Raw genomic sequence first — 19,251 nt, forward strand, 5'->3', positions numbered from 1 at the left:
TTACAATAGCTGTTATCTAGTCCCAGCTGTTGTGCTAAATTTAGGATTTTGGATTATCTGTAACTGTCCTTTCTGTCTCCCATTACCAAGGTTAACTGAGAATTGATGTTAGAACAAATAAAACTTCAGTTCATACAATAAACTACATAATATAGTATTCAATAATATCTAAGTCAAATCCACTGGGAGTTAACATTTGTAGCTATTACATAGATTAACAAACTGTTGCCATTTGTCAGAAGTTTCATCTTCAAGATGCCAGAACATTTCTCATGAAAATACATGTTACCCTCCTGAATGCTCCATCCAGTTTTGACTAGTGACAATCTTAGAGTTAAGGTTTTTAAATGCAGTTGCATACATAATTCTACTGTACATATGAAAACATCCAGAAAATATTATTTTTTCATAATAAAAAATATATGCATTTGATTGATTTGAGGCAAAAAATGCAATCCCAATTGTCATTTACAAAAATTACAATTTTTGTAAATTGTTACTTCTGATGTAGAAGTAAACAATCCTCACTGTAAAACTTCGGAAACCTCAGGAGAGTACAAAGACTAAAGGAAATCACCTTTAGACCCATCCTAATTACTTTCTTGTGATTTTTAAAAAATGATAATTTAGTTTACTTCTGAATATTTTAAATATAATGAAAACAAATATAACAGTTTTGTTTTCAAAACTCTCTTGACTATTAAAAGATAGGGGTTTGTAAAAAAAACACAGTGGTTTATTGAATACTTAGAACGTTTACACCTTCAATATTAATTCCATTTAATTTTAGAGGACAGAAGTGCACAAAACAAAAAGCTATTGGAAACATCTTCAAAGTGGGAACCACATCAGATGGAACTGTGGCGCTAGACACTTACCCCCAACATACATGATGGTGGTGGTGGTGTAGTCGCTAAGTCGTGTGGGACTCTTTTGCTACCCCATGGACTATAGCCCGCCAGGCTCCTCTGTCCACGGGATTTCCCAGGCAAGAATACTGGAGTGGATTGCTATTTCCTTCTCATCCCGTTGTGATTCTTGTATGCAAAATTGTTTCTTTTTTTAAAAGAGTTTTTATACTGAAACCAAGAGGACTGTAAATTTTGTACTTTGTCTCTATTTTAAGCTCACAACCCGGTATGTACTTTGTCTATAAACTGAGTAGCTAATAGCTTCAGTCCTTGCTAGGGTTGCTTTTTTTAATTACAGCAGATCCTTGTCATCTGTTTGTGTTGAAATGATGATACAACATCGCAACACGAAATGTCATCATGTCACATTGTTATAGCACAACAACAAAATTACAGCTCCCCAACAATAACACGGTGTCAAAAGTGTCCTCTTGCCATGAGTCAGTGTTTCAGAGATTATAAAAGTTATTTTTAGCACCGCAAGTGCCTCGGGAGCTTGGGTTCTGAATCCTACTAAAATCCCTAGTGATGTGAAAAAAAAAAAATTTTTTTTTTAGGGTGAGGAGGGCTACTTGTTCTTAAACTCCCCAGTCCCTGAAGCGTATGGAGGCCCACGCTATTGTCCCGGCCACAATTAGATCCAGCTTCCACTGTGCACTGCAAGCCACTCGGGGATGGGTCACAACTCTGCGCCAGCATCCCGTGTGGAGGAGGAGGAGGAGGAGACTATAATTATCCTCCAAGTCTGGGGCAGGCCCTCGGATGACATCTCCTCGGTTACCCTGTGCTCTAATAGCGCAGCTCTGGTTCCTTGTCCCAGACGCGCTTCAGCCAGCTCGAAGGGGGCAGACAGGAAGCGAGCGCAGCCGATGCGCCTGGCGCCTCGCGGGCCTTCGGGGCTCCGCCAGCCCCTCGCAACCCGCTGTACCTGCAAGGAAACCCAGGCCCCCAGGCTAGCGCCCCTGGGCGCGCCGGGCGTTGTCATAACAACCGGGCACCAGCAGCTGAGGCCGCCGGGGAGGAAGTGACGAGCGGTGGGTTGGCTGTTGTTGGGACACGTGACCCGGGCAGTGTTTTGACAGGGCAAACAGCAGAGAAAGAACTGGGCGAGCGAGGGGGCCAGGGAGCTGGGGCGCCAGAGCTAGAGACAGCGGGCGGGCGAGGAGCTGGCAGAGGCGCGGGGCGAACGGGCTGGCCAGGTCGCCAGGCGGCCAAAGCCCGAGGGCCGCGGGGCTCGGGTGCGAGTCGGGCAGAACGAAGGGCTGAGCGTCGGAAGCGGAGCGAGGCGGCGGCCAAGGCGAGGGTGGATGGCCACAGGGGCGCCGGGGAGCCGCGTCGGGCTTGTCGTCTCGGGCCCCCATGGTCCCCTAGCGCAGCCTCGGGGGCCGCTGCGCGCCACGCTCCGCTTTTGCCGGCCCTGCGCCTCTCGGAGCCTCACGTCTGAGGTGGGAGTGTGATGTGAGCCGCTGGGCGAACGGCGGAGTCAAGTGCCTGGAGGAGGAGGTATTGGGACGGGAGGCGAGAGAGTTAGTCAGCAGAGGTCGGCCGAGGGAGCCATGAAAACAACTCTCCGGCTGGGAGAGGGGCCGGCGCGGCGCTCCGGACGGCGGGACTGAAGGAAATCCGGGGCCGCGGCGGGACGGAAGGGGCCCTCACCGGCAGGCTGCACCGAGGAGGGGCGATCGCCCGGCTGTAAACACCTTCCCGGGACGACTCTCAGGCCCGGCCTCTCAGGGCCAGGGGTGTTGCAGGGGCGACCCGGGGCAGCACAGTACAGTTCTTTTGGGACTGCGGGCTGGGCGCGAGGAGATGTCTCGCGTTTCTTTTTGACCCTCTTATTGTGTAAACTTGGCCGCGGCTGAGGCAGGAAGACTAGCCAGAGGGTAATTACACAGGTGAGGCCTTGCGGGGCTGGCAGAGCGTCGGCGAGGCGTTCGGGGTCTTGAAGAGTCTCCTGCGCTCAAGTCATCAGGTCCAAGCATTTCTATACGAGTCACTGCGGAGGTGCCACTGTTCCCAGAGGCGTTTTTTACAAAGGGGTTAGTTAGCTTGAGTTGCTTGATCCCCCCCGCCCCCTCGCCTGTACATTCAAGTTATAAATAGATCTTCTTTTTGGTTTGGAGACGCTGTGTCAAAGAAGGACACTTTGGCCTGGAGAGCACAGGGGCGGGGAAGAAGGGTGCTTGGTCCGGAGTCGATTGGGCGCGGGGGGGGGGGGGGGGGGCGGCCGGCGGTGTAGAGTTTTGCTTTTTTCAGACCTGCGGATGGTGCTGTCACCGCTCTTACTGCCAGGAAGAGGCCTGTTAGCAGTAGTTTTCTTGCAAGATCGAGTGTTAGGGCAGGACCAGATTAATTTTATTTTGACCTCTTTTAGCGTTTTGAAAACGAAGCAGTAGCTGCAAAATCAGCGGCGAGCCTGTTGAAGAGAACCCACACGTGTATTTCACAGCACCTTGGGTGGATATCGACGTGAAAATGAAGCCAGACCGAGGTACATAATTTAAGTAGGATTTTTTTTTTTCTTGTGCCCCATTTTAGAAAGGTTAACCTAATTCTGCGGCAGGATCAACTGAATTACATATGATTGTTTCTGTTACAGATTTCCAGCTGGTAAGGTAGAGAAGGGCACAGGGAAGTGTTAGGAACTAGATGGGAGAAAACATTCTTCAAAACTGTCTTCAGAATGTTAGTTTCAAGAGATACTAAAAGTGAAATTTTCAATAAAAGGATTTTTATCTGCTGTCACAAAATTTGATATCATTTGAGAGTTACACATTTTTAGGTAAAGTCAATCTAAGTTTTTAAAAAGTTTACAAGTTTCCTCAGTTTGAGAATTTGAACTTGATAAACAGAAAATTTAAGATAATTTGAGTTAACAGATATTATTTGTCATTGCTGATTTTTGTGCTTTAAGCAAACTCTCTAAGTTTGAACAAATCCCTGGAGTACTTTGCAGTATATCAGTATGTGGACAGGGCTACTGAAATCCCTATAATAAGTACTGCCATTTTCTTTCTAAACCTGTATTTTCAGGACTTCTGGGAATAATGTATACACTGTGTTTTTCAAGCACTTCAAAGGAATTGAAAAACCCATTTATCAGTCTGCTTTTGAGTCATAGCAAGGACCAACTTTAGAAGATTTTAATATAGTGGTAGTTAGGAGTTTCAGTAATATGGGAATTTGGTTTTAAGGAATATTATAAGAAGAGGATTAATGTATTTGGTAGGGAGTTGAACTAGATGACAGAGTCACTTCCAAATATGAGACTTTTGGATTGGAAATGTTAATTTATCCTTATGAATTAGATGCTCATTTTAAAAAAAGATATAGGAAATTCCCTGGTGATCCAGTGGGTAGGATTATGTGCTTGCACTGTAGGAGGCACAGGTTTGATCCTTGGTAGGGAACTAAGATCCCAGGCAGCACAGTGTGGCAGTAAATAAGTAAATAAATAAGACAGAAAAAAAAAAAAGACATGATAATTTTTAAAAATAAAATTATTTCAAAAGATATGTGTTAAACTGGTTATTTTTTCCATATATTATTTTCAAAGCGGATTAGAAAGTCAAATTCTCTTTTCTACGCAAATATGTCTTTGGTGATATTGTCTTAAAATGCACTAGAAAGAATTGAGGAAAGCCATACTTAATTTAGAGGTTTAAATTAGTTTTTAAGTGTTTTAAGTGTTTGGTTGATTCTTAAAATCAGCTTTGTATGTTTTAAGTATTAGCAACTATATTGCTACTAATCAGGTTGCTTATGTAGATTGCCAAGTTTAGACTTTTAGATTATATCCATGACTTTGGAAAGCTGGCACCAAAGTCAGTGATTGCATCTCAGAATAAACAAACAAATAAAATCAAAGTCATTGTTTAAAAGTTACTTTAAATACTTACACAAAATCTCTATTTTAGCCAAAACTAGTACTAAGCATGATAAAACGTTATCTATTAATGCAGATTACTAAAAAAAGTAAATACATTTATGCATCAAGATTCCTAAAGAAGTGACTTTTTTTTCTCATTAAAATTGTAGCTTTCTCTAGCATTATGATGTAAAAATGAGGGAATCGAAAGTTTGGTACTGTGACTATATTTTATGAGTCTTTAGCCCATGGCTTTCTTTTGACCATGACCTAGAGTAAGTAATATCTTTTACTTTGCAAATAGTACAGAAATACTGGAATAAATGTTTCAGAAAACATACTTACTATGTGCATTGTGGTCTTGTATTTTTCTCTTCTATTTCAATTTTTAAAAATTGCTTGCATAACCCATTGAATTGATTTCTTGATCTGTGGTTGGCAAGGGACAGTTATGGGAGAGCTAGACAACAATAATACTTCACTTTTTCTGCATTGGTGTCTAAGAAACTAGTCTGTATGAGTTTGTTTTCTGGATGACTGAAACTTCACTCTTTAAATGCCAAAAATATTTTCTGTTGTACTCATAATATGTGGACAAAGATTTTTTTTTTCCTCTAGCTTAAACCCCTTCAGCCTGTTTACTTTAAGATCTGATTTTTGAATTCCCATGCTGTCAGTAGTCTTTGTTGTCAATATGCTTATTCTTGCTTTTAATATCTGTGGTTAAAAAACTAGATAACCATACTTCACTGAGTTCTCTAAAAAATGAGAGTGAATGGGGAAACTTCAGATATTCATTCAGAAACTGAGAATGTATATGAATTCTAATGTAGAAAGTCTGAGATATTTCCTAAGTGGGATACAGATGTGCATCAGAGTTTCTAAATAAGTACAAAAAGAGCCTCTTATCCTATACAGTTGCATGTGGTAGTTGGTTGGATAATCTAAAAAGTTAAAGTGAGGAATCAGAAAAAAATAATGCCTTAATTATTTTGCCTGTCTTTTGATGTAGGCTAAAGGCCCTTCTTTAGAAATGGGATTGGCAGGGAATGGAGCCTGTTTAATCAGAGTTAGATGTGATCTTTCTTATGTAACCACACCAAAAATGTAAACCTAAAGATTTCTACTTTTGATTTCTGTAAAGTGTAATAAGACTTTGTAAACAAATTGAAGGGTGGAATATTTTACATTTAAAAAATGTAAAATTCTTTTTTAACGTTTAGTGCAACTTCATAGATGTCTGTGTATACCAAGAATTATAAAGATATTTGTGTAGTCAACAGGAGTGTGTCTTGGGGGAAGAGGGAATATATATTCATCAAAATTATGTTCATCAAAATATTCTATTTCCAAAGCAGTCAACATAGTTTTCATAGAAATAACCTTTTGTTTGCACTCAAGTAAGTTCATTACTATAGAGTGGCATAAGCAAGTTTGGGAATAAACACCAGATATTAGCTATTAGTTAAGCATGCAACTCAACTAGCAGGAGTAGAAGTGCATAGGAAACTGGAAGTAATTTACTAGCTGCTAGTATCTGTCAGTTTACTTTATGGAGGAAATGGAAAGCACTGGACAATATGGCTAGTTGATTAAGTGAAAATTAAGAGACTTTCTAAATTAAGATGTTACTGTACAATGGCAATGTTTTACAGTATTCAATAGAATTTTATTATAGTCTGAGGTAAATCTTCTTTTCTCTTTTTTCTTTTTTTAAGATTTTTAAGCAGTTATATAACATTACTTGCACAATGCTGCCAGAGATGAGTCTTTGATGTTATCATTGGCACAGGTTTTCGAATCAGACTTCTATTTGTATCCTTGTTCCATTACTTGCTAGCTCTGTAATCTTCATTTAATTACTAAATTTCTGAGAGTTTCAGGTTCCTTCTCTGTAAAACAGGGATAATTCCAACTTCTCATAGTTGCTAGAAAGTAATATGACACTGGTTGGCACATAGTAGTTTTTAAATAAATGATAATTATGTTAAGATATTACAGATGCTTATATGTTCAGTTATAAAATATGTTCAGAAAAGGTAAAGAACTAGTCAAATGTGCAATAACCTAGTAGTACCTTGTTTTGTTCCACATTCATAGCCTGAAACCTGCTAAAGCTCAAGCAGATTTAATAGGCTTTTAATGTATAGGTATCTGAGAATATCTAAAAGCTACAAAAGAATGCGTGATATATGTGGAATTTATTTTTCTGTCTTTTGTTACTACAAGTATATATATGTTAATTTCTATGTGTAGAGGGTGGCATGGGCAGATCAAGCTTCCTAGGAATACCTGTTTAAGTGGTGTTAAATTCTGACTAGAGCTGGGCAATTGGCGAGGTTAAACAATGTTATTTCACCTTATACTCAAGGATGTACAGTTTGGATCTGATCCTAGTTAGATACTGAATACTCAGTGTTTCAAGAGATGTCTAAAGTATGGTTTTTGCACAGATGTAATTAAAGTACTTTACATTTTTAACATTTAATATTTATGTTATAAATCTGTGGTATTTATAATTTTGTATATTTTGAATGCATGTTTTTTTTTCTATAAAAATGTATTTCAAAATAATATAAGCTCATGTTTTGATTTCAAGGTCCCAAAGGTTTCAGAATTCCTAAGTTCATGGTATTGTGTAACAATTTAAGTAGAATCAAAATCTTTTTAATTTAAAAGATAAATGTCAATTTTGCTGTGCTTTATCCTTTGTTGGTCTTCTCTGGTGGCTCAGTGGTAAACAATTCACTTGCAAGGCAGGAGCTACCAGAGATGCTCAGGGTTTGATCCCTGGGTGGGGAAGATACCTTGGAGGAGGGAATGGCAACCCACTCCAGTATTCTTGCCTGGAGAATCCCCTGGACAGGGCCGCCTGGCAGGCTACAGTCCATAGGGTCGCAAAGAGTTGGACATGACTGAAGTGACTTAGTATGCATGCATGCTTGCTTTGGTTAAAGTTTCTTCATCAGACATTTCCAAGAAAGTTGTCTGAGCTTATCAACTGAGCTTATCAAAGCTTATCAAAGCTCAGTTGTCTGAGCTTATCAAAGGTTAAGGCCTATAATATCTAGGAAATCATCAAAACATTAATAATTTAAACATACTGTGTTTCAACTCATGAGTCATTCATTTATGAGTATTAAGTGAAAACTATTAATGTAAAACCTGTTGCACAAATAAAATACCAAGCAATTGATTTTTTTTTTGAGGTTTAAACTGAGAGGAATGCTTAATTTTTCCCCCCTCTGCTGTACATTGAATATTTTTGTGCCCATAAAATCCACAGATTAAAATCCTTAGCTCCAGGATGATGGTAGTAGGAGGTAAGGGCCTTTGGTAGATGATTAGGTCATGAGGGTGAAGACTTCATGAATGGCATTAGTGCCCTCATAAAAGAGACCCAGGAAAGTACTCTCACCCCTTCCACCATTTTAGGTTATAATGAAAAGACAAATACCTAGTGAGAAAGCTGATCCTCACCACGTACCCATATCTGCTAGTGCCTTGATCTTGGACTTTCCAGCTTCTGTAACTGTGAGAAATAAGTTTCTGCTATTTATAAGTCACCTAGTTATGGTATTTTGTTATTTCAGACTAAATGGACTGAGACACCCCCTTTTTGATTATATTACAAATTTGGGCTTTAGCTTTAGTATTGCAGTGGCTTATGAACTTACCTATAGTATAATGCAAATCATTTTAATCTCAAACATTTCTTCCTGGGCAACTGAAATGGAGAAAGAAATGGTAAGGTCTAGAGAAAAATAGCATGGGAGGTAGATGAGTTTCTAACTTGCTAATAGTTCATTGTTAGCCAATGTAAATGAAGCAACAGAGATGACAGAGGACGAGAAGTGTTGACTAGATTAAACAGAACAGCCTTTTGCTAAATTCCCTCATTGGAGGTAGTGGTGGTACTGTTACTAGTAACAGCTAACTCTTCTACATACTGTGTGCCAGGCACTGATCCAAGTAGTTTATATAACTCATTTAAACATCACAGTTGTTCAAGAAACTAGATGCTGTTGTTCATCTTCATTTCATAAATGAAATAGTCACAGTAACTTATCCAAGGTTACACAGCTAATAAGAGAGCTAGCCCAGATTCAAAGTAAGCTTGCACTGTTGTTCAGTCATTCAGTCGTGTCCGACTCTTCGACCCCATAAACAGCAGCATGCCAGGCTTCCCTGTCCTTCACTATATCCCTGAGTTTGCTCAAACTCAGGTCCATTGAATCTATGATACCATCCAACCATCTGATCCTCTGTCATCCCCTTCTCCTGCTTTCAATCTTTCCCAGCATCAGAGTCTTTTCCAAAGAGACAGCTCTTCGCATCAAGTGGCCAAAGTATTGAAGCTTCAGCATCAGTCCTTAAAATGAATATTCAGGGTTGATCTCCTTTAGGATTGATTGATTTGATCACCTTGCAGTCCAAGGGACTCTCAAGAGTCTTCTCCAAGCACCACAGTCGAAACCATCAATTCCTCAGCACTCAGCCTCCTTTATGGTCCAACTCTCACATCTCTACATGACTGCCGGGAAAACCATAGCTTTGACTAGATGGACCTATGTTGGCAAAGTAATGTCTCTGCTTTTTAATATGCTGTCTAGGTTGGTCATAGCTTTTCTTCCAAGGAGCAAGTGTCTTTTAATTTCATGGCTGCAGTCACTGTCTCCAGTGATTTTGGAGCCCAAGAAAATAAAGTCTGTCTCTGTTTCCATCTTTTTCCCCATCTATTTGCCATGAAGTGACAGGAACAGATGCTATGATCTTCATTTTTTGAATGTTGAGTTTTAAACCAGCTTTTTCACTCTCCTCTTTCACCTTCATCAAGAGGCTCTTTAGTTCCTCTTTGGTTTCTGCCATTAGAGTGGTGTCATCTGCCTATCTGAGGTTATTGGTATTGACAAAACATGGTCCACTGGAGAAGGAAATAGCAAAGCACTTCAGCATTTTGCCTTAAGAACCCCATGAACAGTATGAAAAGTCAAGCTTGGGTACATGCTGTAAACCCTCTGATTGGTAGGAATATGTTATATTAAAATGTTATAAGATATTGAGGCCAAATTTGTTTAAAAACAGGCCCAAGGGAAATAAAAAACAGACTTGCTAATTATTATGATCTTAGAAAACTATAAATCTTATTTGTGCCTTACCTTTTTCATCTTTGCAATGAAGGAAGTAATAGTACCTTGCCTTTAGAGTTATTTGAGTAAATAAGTTAGTGTATATAATGCGCTTAGAACTATGGCTGGGACATAGTAAATATTCATGTGTGAACAGCTTTTCCTACAATTGGACATATTCTAATTAAGTCACTTATTTAGGGAAGGCTGGGGAAAACAAAAGAAAGGGGCTAATTCAGCTGTACGTGTTTTATATACTCACTGTGATCTCAAGTCCGAAAATGACTACTGTTGACCTTTCATCCACTTATACTGATGGGTCTTGACACATCAGTATCTGTCAGATAATTGCTGGCTTGATACAACTTCTGAGACTCAATACTAACGGGATTAACATAGAGGTTCCTTATGTTTTTGCCTGTCATCCTGTAAGAAAGATATGATTCAGTGGATAGAACACTGTCATTTCTTTGAAAGATGAGAAAAAAGAAGGCAGAATTGAGAAGCTAATGTGTATACAGGGAGAGTAACTCAAAAGCCAATTTACTTTTCAAAAAGTGAAGAAACCTGTGGGGCCTGAACATTCTGCACTGTGAACAAGTATAGGAAAAAAATTAGTTGTTAAATAAGGAATATTTACATTCATTTATTCTTTTGTCCTTCTCAACTTTGCATCTAATTACAATAGTATTTTCCACTCAATTAAGGCTGAGGGTTTTAAAAACTGAGGGAATGTTTAACTTAGAAATTCCAACTGAATACTGACTTTTTTTTAAATGAGAAAGCAAAATCACAGTACCAGGAAACAGTATTTCTTTCTCAGTAGGTAAACCAAAGTCAATTTTTCAATAGTTAATTCTGTCTTTCCTCAAATGGTTGAAAAACTCTGACATTGATTATGTCAGACTTTCTTATTAAACTGAAACAGAATCAACTGGCTAAAAATGCCAGTAGCTACTCAAAATATTAGACATTAATCCATGTGTAATGCCAAAAACAGACCCAGCAATAACCTGAGTTGAGATTTCACATATATTCCTTTTCATATAAAAGAAACTCATTCAGTAAAATTATAATAAGGCTTTTTGAATGTCTTACCTTTGTTCAACTTGCCCAGTCCCACTGGCCACCTTTTTGGTTTTCAGTGACCATTCACAGCCTTGTGTCCATTATTTCTTCTGCCTGAAAAACCTTCTCCCCAGTCATCACATGGGTAGCTCCTTGTCATTCTTCTGATCTTGGTTTAAATATCATTTTTCAGAGAGATATTCTCTGACTACACTGTCTAAAGTGCTCAGTTAAAAGTTAGCAGCTATTATTATTTATTAAATTAGGGTCCTTGTTCTGTGTCTCCACAGTTTCTTTCGTAGCATTTACTGTATTATGTGATTTATTTTTTTCTTTGTTTATTGTCTGTCTCCACAACTAGATTTTAAGTTCCATGAGGACAGGAACCTTGTCTCTTGTTCACAACTGGATTTCTATCACCTAGCTGATGGTCTTATACATGGTAGGTGTGTAGGAGGTGCTTAAAAAAAAAGAATCACTAGTTTACCTCAATATTTGTGAAGCAAATAGGAATAGAAGCAGATGACTAGAAATCATTGATTGTTTTACTGACACCAGCTGAAATTCTCTCACTTTAGGGATTTGCTGCATTATTGACAGGCTATTATCACAACATTATACCTAATTAAAAAAAATAGATTTAAAATATATTTGCCCATAACTTAAAAGAAGATAATATTTTAAAATTGATTAAATCTCACTAAGTTGAAATAAAATTCTGTAAAATAACTAAGGTGTAGGCAAAAGCTGTTTGGTATAGGTGGTTCTAAGTTTGTATACATTTACTTAACAAATAATCCACACAGAAGCATTTGCTAGTAGCTCTCCTCTCTCCAACCACCATACTGAATTTGTTCCTGTTGCTATTTCTTTGAAAGAGAGAGAGATTAAATTGATTGGATAACTTCAGATTTATGAGTACAAGTAGGATAAAGACTCAGGATTTAGAGTGTAGACTTGGGGCCTGTTCTGTCACTTACAGGTTCTATGATTTGGATCAATTTCCAAACCTGTTTTCCCATCTGTAAAATGTACTAGGCTCAAAGTGTTGCTTCTGAGCTGCAGGTAAGATAATGTGTCAAAGAACTTTATAATGTGTGAAATGCTATAAATATTGACTGGTTTGCTGTATAGACAGGATGATCTGTACTCATGAGCAAAGAGCTAGGTGCTCTCAGGTGTATCTTAGGGGAGGTCATTCTGTCTAAAAATACCATTTATGCAGTACCTGGTTTTTACAGTTTTTAAAGTTTCCCCTTGTTATCTTGATTGAAATTACACCAACAGGAGAACCATTTAGATTAATAAGTGTATATTTAATTATATATATTTGAAGAATATTGAAATGATGGCTACCTTCTGTTATAAAATTGGCTCAAATGTGTCCTTTATAGCAGCATAGAGTTAAGACCCTAAGGCTTGAGGATCAAACTTAGATATCAGCCAAATGATCTTGAGCACATTACATAACCTGTCAGAACTTCAGTTCTTTTTGTTCAAATACCATTAACTTTAAGGATTGTGGGAAAGGTGAACTGAGAACCCAAGGTTCAACAACTAGCATGTTCCTGGCATGATATAGGGATTGATTAGTGTTTCATTTCCAAGGATAAGCGACTTGAATCAGCTGCACTGAGGAAATGAATGTTTCAGTGCTGTGTTGTGAAAGCTAATCATAAAAGGCATAAGAGATCAACAGATCTTTATTGTCACTCTGAACCTTGCATTCTGCAATATACAACTAGAGGAATTCAAAACCAGTATGGAACTACACATCTTGTGCATGCAAGGGGAGAGGGAAAGTAGGTAAGTGGAGCACACCAAGTATTTCTGGGTGATCATACACCATTGTGAGCATTTAGAGCAGCATTAAGGCAGAGAGATTGGGATGGAGGTGGACACTAGAAGGAGGTTGATGAAAATTATTAGAATGGTCAGATGGTGCCCCAAATTCCTTTTTTCTTTATTTTAGAACATTAGCAAGGATTGATTCAGTGTTTGGAGCATGGCCCTTTTGTTTCTGTGAGTCAGAATCTAGACTTGTTCCTGATGCTGCAAGAAATGGCCTAATATTATAGGTTAAGAAGCTTTTGGTAGGCTAGCCTGGGAATCTAGTCATAACTTATTATTTGTAATTATTTATTATGTACTATTACTTATAAATAATATTTATTCAAAGTATGACCATTATTTGGACTTCAAAACTTCTTTTCTTTGAGAGTACTACTCATTTATAGTTAGGAATTGACATTTTAAATTAGTATATGTTTCCATTTTTTGTTTTCCTACTTATTAAGCTTATACTGAATGGAATTAAAATTTTATAATAGCTGAAATCAGGCTGTTTATTAAACTTTATCTTGACATTAGAGAATTCCTGTACATTTTAAAAACCAAATTAGCCATTTTCTTTTGTGAAGAAATATCATGGTTTTGTGAAAAGAAGTGATCCAGTGGGTCACTTCTACTTAAATTCATAATAGTAAGAGAACATGTAACTTCAGCACTCAATATTGGCAATTTTGATCTGTTTTTTGGGGGGCCGTGCTAGCTTCCGGAATCTTATCTCTGGACTAAGGATCAAACCTTGGCCCTTGGCAGTGAAAGTGTAAAGTTCTAACCACTAGACTGTCAGAGAATTCCCAAGATTTTGACCTTAAACATAGCTTGAGGTTAAAGCTCTATATCATATTTGGTATATGTCACAAAATTTTGACATACAAAAAAATTTTTGATGTACAAATTTTTGATATATGAAAAAATTAGCCATAGGATTTCTTTAAACTTCCATACATTGCATGCTGTATTTCACACCCACAAGAAAAGTTAGAATCATAATTTTCATAGATTATGAGCATCTTACCACTTTTGTTTTACCTCTCTTGAGTGGTAGGTCAGTAGATAGGTAGGTAGGTAGACAGACAGACATAAGGGCTTTTTTATTTTTATTTTTTTATAAATTCAGAGTAAGTGGTGGACATCATGACACTTCAACCCCTGTGTACTTCGGTATGAAACTGGCTAGTAGCAGCATGTGACAGCTGATTGTATACATTTCTTCTCAACTCTGTCAAGTTGGTTGCTTGCTATCAGCAAAGGTACCAGTATTTACACCATGGAAATTGGCAGTGCTACAGACCAGGACTTTTTTTTTTCCCTTTGCAGAACCAGTTGTTAAACATTTATCATCATACTACTATGTGTATCTCCTAAAAATAAGCATTCTTGGGAGGGGATATATGTATAATTATGGCTGATTCGAGTTGTTGTGTGTCAGAAACCAACACAACATTGTAAAGCAGTTTTCCTCCAATTAAAAAATTAAATTCTCCTATGTACTTGTAATACAGTCATCATATCCAAGAAATCTATTAGCACAACGCTAATATCTAATTTATTGTTTATATTCATATTTCTTTAGTAGTCCCAGTATTGTCTACAGTAATACTGCCTTTTAAGGAAGTAAGTTGCTTTCTGTTACAAAAAAGGAGTTAGACCCTGGTGTTGGACATTTAGAAAGCTTTTGGAGAATACCATAAGAATATATAAAGGTACAAGTGAGTAAAAGTACTGGTTTTTGGGAAAAAAAAATAGGTCATGTAAATAGGACAGTTAATTAGGATTTTAGGGTATTTTCCTTATTTTGTTTAACTTTTTTGAAAAAAAAAATTACTTGGACTAAGTGGATTTAAGAGGAAAATGAGTATTGGTAAATTCTAGGACTTCCCAGTTGAAAAAGAATTATATTTTAAATTATTTTTGCATTGGAAAGAATTCCACTTTTAACCCTGAAGCCTCATGCTACCTCTCTGACCTCATTTCTTGGTACTCTTCTAAGGTTCCCTGTACTCTAGGCACATCGATTTTGCTGTTCTTCAGTCACTACAAACACATTGACATCATGGGGACTTGGCATTTGTTGTTCCCTTTTGGACTATAAGTCTCAAGATTGTCTTTTACATCATTTGACTTTCTACTCATTGTCACTTCCTCAAAGTGAGGAAGTTGTCATTTCCTAGACCATCTTATCAAAAGAGTACAGGTCTTTTCTTGTCTCTTGACTCTGAATTACTCTTCATTGTACTTGTTACTACTTGACTTGATGTTTTATGTTTATTTATTTGCTTTTTTTGTTTTTCTCTCAATAGGAATATAAACTCCACAAGGGCAGGGGCTTAGTGGTATTTGACCACTGCTGTGTTTGCCAGTGCATGGATTGATGTCTGGCATTTAGTAGCTAGTCAGTAAATATTTATCATTGAATGAATGCCTGCATGCATTTTATTATCTTTGTGGTATAGCATAAAACTTATTACTGGAAAAATTTTTGTATTATTTTTCTATGAGTTGTTAGTTTCATAACTGTAAGAAATTCTACAGTGTCCATTTTTGTTTCTAAATGGGAATGTTTATTCCCACTTCTCAAAGTTATTGGGTGGATCAAATGAGATAACTATAAACAAACATAGTATAAGATACTTATATACAGTAAATAGTAAAAGTAATGTCTACTATCAGAGTTCATAGGGGGTGATTAATTTCAGGGAAAGCCTATCTTTTGGCAGAGATAGCAGCTGTATTGAGCCTTAAAACATAGTATGATTTGGATAGATGGAAATGTACAGAGACTAAGAAGGGGAAGACTGGAAGAGAGGACACAAGGAGCAATAAAGATGTTCCAGAGATAGCAGGTTGACTAATGTGAATTGGAGGGGTTACTTAAGAATGGGGGAGATTAGAGTTTTGAATGTCAAGGACTTTGAGCTTCATTCATTTGATAGCAGGGCACCATTAATTAGCTTTCTATGATTAAAAAGAACTTCTTGGAAGAATAATTTCAGTACATGTCTATTATTTCATTATAAACCAGTACAGATACTGAATATCTGACAGTCTTAAAAAGTCAGTTTTTTAGCTCTCAAAATTACATTATAACCTGGTATGATAAAAATTACCTAACACTCATCTCTGGAGAAGGAAATGGCAACCCACTCCAGTGTTCTCGCCTGGAGAATCCCAGGGACGGGGGAATCTGGTGGGCTTCCGTCTATGGGGTTGCACAGAGTCGGACACGACTGAGCGACTTCACTTTCACTTTTCACTTTCATGCATTGGAGAAGGAAATGGCAACCCACTCCAGTGTTCTTGCCTGGAGAATCCCAGGGACGCGGAGCCTGGTGGGCTGCCGTCTATGGGGTCGCACAGAGTTGGACACGACTGAACTGACTTAGCAGCACACTCATCTCAACCGTTGGCTAATTGTTTTTCTCCTCTGTATGTTTTCCCTTCACCACCATTCTTTGTAATATATGAGGGATTATTAATTATTGCCTTTTATGAAAATTCTTGGGAATATTAATATGGTACACAATACTGATTGTACCATGGCTCTTGTTTTATGATATGCTTTATTCAGAGTAGTAAACTGCATGGTTCATTTTAAAATAGCTGTGTGTTAGAACGAATAAGAGGAAAATAACAAGATGAAGTTTGAGATTCCTTCTCTCGTGGCAGAAACTTAATGAACTCTGCAGGATTAGAAGCCTTTATACTTCCCAACCTCATGTGAGCTGTAAGAGTGAGGAGATCCCCTCAATATTGATAGACTCTTCTATCTTTGTTAAGGAAAGAATGAACATATATCTTCTCCCCTATCCAACCCAATAAACATTTCACACCAAAGCTTTAAGAAAAAAATTTTGGTCATACAAGGGGTTTGTTCAATGGTGTATTGTGGCAGAAAGAACACAGCAGGAAATGTTAGATTCTGTCATTCATAACTCCTTTCTTAAAAATTGTTTCTCGGGGCATGTGTGTTCTTAAGTTAGTATACTCGCTCTTTAGAAGTTGGAATAAGGAACATAGCTATGCCTTTGAGCAATCTGCACTCAAATCTTAGTAATTATTTTGTTGATTGAATGCTGGTCCCGGAGACATATTTCTGTAGTCCAGCATATAACAACCCTCCTGTGCTTTTTCTTGTAGCTTATGTTGCAGAGTTCAGGTATCTGCTAGGGGACTCTGAATGACTAACAATGGAGAAAAAAAAAAAGTCATCAGGTTATATCGTGGTGCAAATTAAATTCCATTCTGAAGAGCTCAGAACATGAAAATGGTTTTTGTGATTCTGAGATTACTCTCAAAGTTAAGCTATTGCCAGAAATCAGAATTGAAAAGGTCCTTAGTGTGTCTCTTTCATTCTTTTACAGTTGATAAAGCATAAGGCCCAAAGGAAAAAAAGTAACCTATCTAACTATAAAAGTAAAACAAATTACTTGCTAACCAGTTGAGAATTTTTCTATACTATCTTATTACCTCTGGCAAGAACACAATTGCCTCCAGATTCTGGCCCCAGAAATGACATCATGATCATTCCGCCTTCCTCAAGGAACGTGGAAGAAACAAAGGCTAGGTGATTATATTTTACCATTCTTCTCCAAGTAGTGTGTACGTACTTTTAAAAGAAAGTCAAATGGTAATAAATAGACTCAATGTGAAATAAATATTTAATACTTGAAACTGGGATGTTAAAAAGAGAAAGGAATATAAAGAAATTAGAGATAATGTCTAAAATTTAAAAGTTAGGAAATAATGTGAAGCTTATTATTAAGAATTATAGAGGAAGAAGTCCATTTTTAGTTTTGTCATGTGAAAAATAGGGCTAGTAATAGTACCTAAATAAAGGACTGGCATAGTGGTTAAATGAGGTAATCCATGTAAAGTGCTTGGAATAGTATTTGACTCCGAAGAAATATTCAATAAATGTGATGTATTATTGTTAATATATTAACATTTCTTGAACAAGTAAGAAAATTACATGTTGTAAGTGCGCTGAAGGAAATATACAAAGATTAAGAATGTGACAACTTAGGGCAGGGAGAAGACCCCCTTGCTTGGGATGATTAGCTAAGGCCTCTCTGAGAAAGTGAGGCAAAGATAAGAAGGAGCCTGCTGTGTAACGAGTGAGGAGGAGAACATTGCAGGCCAAAGAAGTATGTTCAAAGGTCCTGAATGTAGCAAGAGCCTGGCATGCTCTAAGAAACAAAAGAAGACCAGGGCACATACCACTGTTTGGGCATCGTTTACTTGCTCACTTTAGACTGTCTCCTTCACTAGAGTACTTATTCTTCAAGGGCAGGACAGCATCTGACTTCTTCCCTCACACCTGTTATGGTCCTTGGCACAGGGCTGGCATTTATTAGATAGTTGAGAAAACATTTCATCACTGTCAGTGCTTTGTGGGTGAAGACTTGATCTTTCAAGACTTGATCTTTCCTTCAAACAAGATAGCTAGGATGTAGTGAGTTGCTTATGGTTACTTTTTTAAAGGATATTTGGAAAACCTGATGCACAGTTATAAAGTATTCACATACCATAAAATATCATAAAATTTATATTTTGACTAGATTAGTGAGTTTCATGGAATAAAAAAATTATATTAAAATTTTAACTTGAATGAACTGTTTTATATATCTATTTTAATCATGAAGTTCACATTTTCTTGGGGGATGGGATGGGTTAAATGCTACCTGGGTTGGTCCTGGTTTATGCCTGATGTCCCTGTGTTCAATCCTATTTCACAGTTTGTCTCTCCTTTTTTTATTTTGTAAAAAGAATTTTATGTTCACACTAGTGTTGCGCTGTCCTGCTAGTGCACTCAAATCTTGTCTTCTGTTAAATTGTGTTTTATTCTGTATTTAGCTAGCTTGCTGTGTTGTGTAGGATATTGTATCTAATATTTTATAATTTATGTGGACTCTTGTACTAAATCAAGGTATTGACTGGAATGCTTGCTTTGACTTAGTCAAAACACCTGGACTTTGTTTCAGAAAGTCTTGATTTCTAAAATGTTTCTACCAAACTGCACATGTTTTAGCAAAACAAATTTTATTCAGAGTCTTATGAACAGTGTCTTCTGTGATAAATGTTAAATTAGTGATTACACAGTGTATGGGTAAAATGACTTATTTTTAGAATTTACTGTTAAATATGGTAAAACTTTGGACAGTTGGATTCCTTTCCCTCTCTTCTCCTGAATCATGTTCATTGAGTACCTGCTGCATGCCTGGCACATACATGATGGAAATACAATGACGAGCAAGAACTAACATGACCTTTGCTCTCTGGAACCTATAGTTAAATATAGTCTTTCCTGACTTTTTTTCCTGAGTCAGATTAGGACTGGAGGTTACCCTTTGCTGTTTTGGAAGAGGTGCAAAGGGCCAGTAGGGGAACTGGCCCAGAGGAAAAAAGTAGCAGATGGCCTGCACAGACT

At 37.6% G+C, this 19,251-nt stretch overlaps 1 protein-coding gene across 1 annotated transcript in view; it reads left to right on the forward strand.

Moving 5' to 3' along the window:
- The first annotated feature begins 2,572 nt into the window (after window positions 1–2,572).
- The window catches only part of ATOSA (atos homolog A), an 85,914-nt gene continuing 69,235 nt past the window's right edge, over window positions 2,573–19,251 (forward strand). The window contains exons 1-2 of the mRNA XM_052646631.1: window positions 2,573–2,950; window positions 3,286–3,402. Coding sequence (XP_052502591.1) covers window positions 3,387–3,402 — 16 coding nt within the window. The 5' untranslated portion in view covers window positions 2,573–2,950; window positions 3,286–3,386. The remainder of the gene's footprint in view (window positions 2,951–3,285; window positions 3,403–19,251) is intronic.

The sequence above is a fragment of the Budorcas taxicolor genome, chromosome 10, assembly GCF_023091745.1.
Source record: "Budorcas taxicolor isolate Tak-1 chromosome 10, Takin1.1, whole genome shotgun sequence".
NCBI lineage: Eukaryota > Metazoa > Chordata > Mammalia > Artiodactyla > Bovidae > Budorcas > Budorcas taxicolor.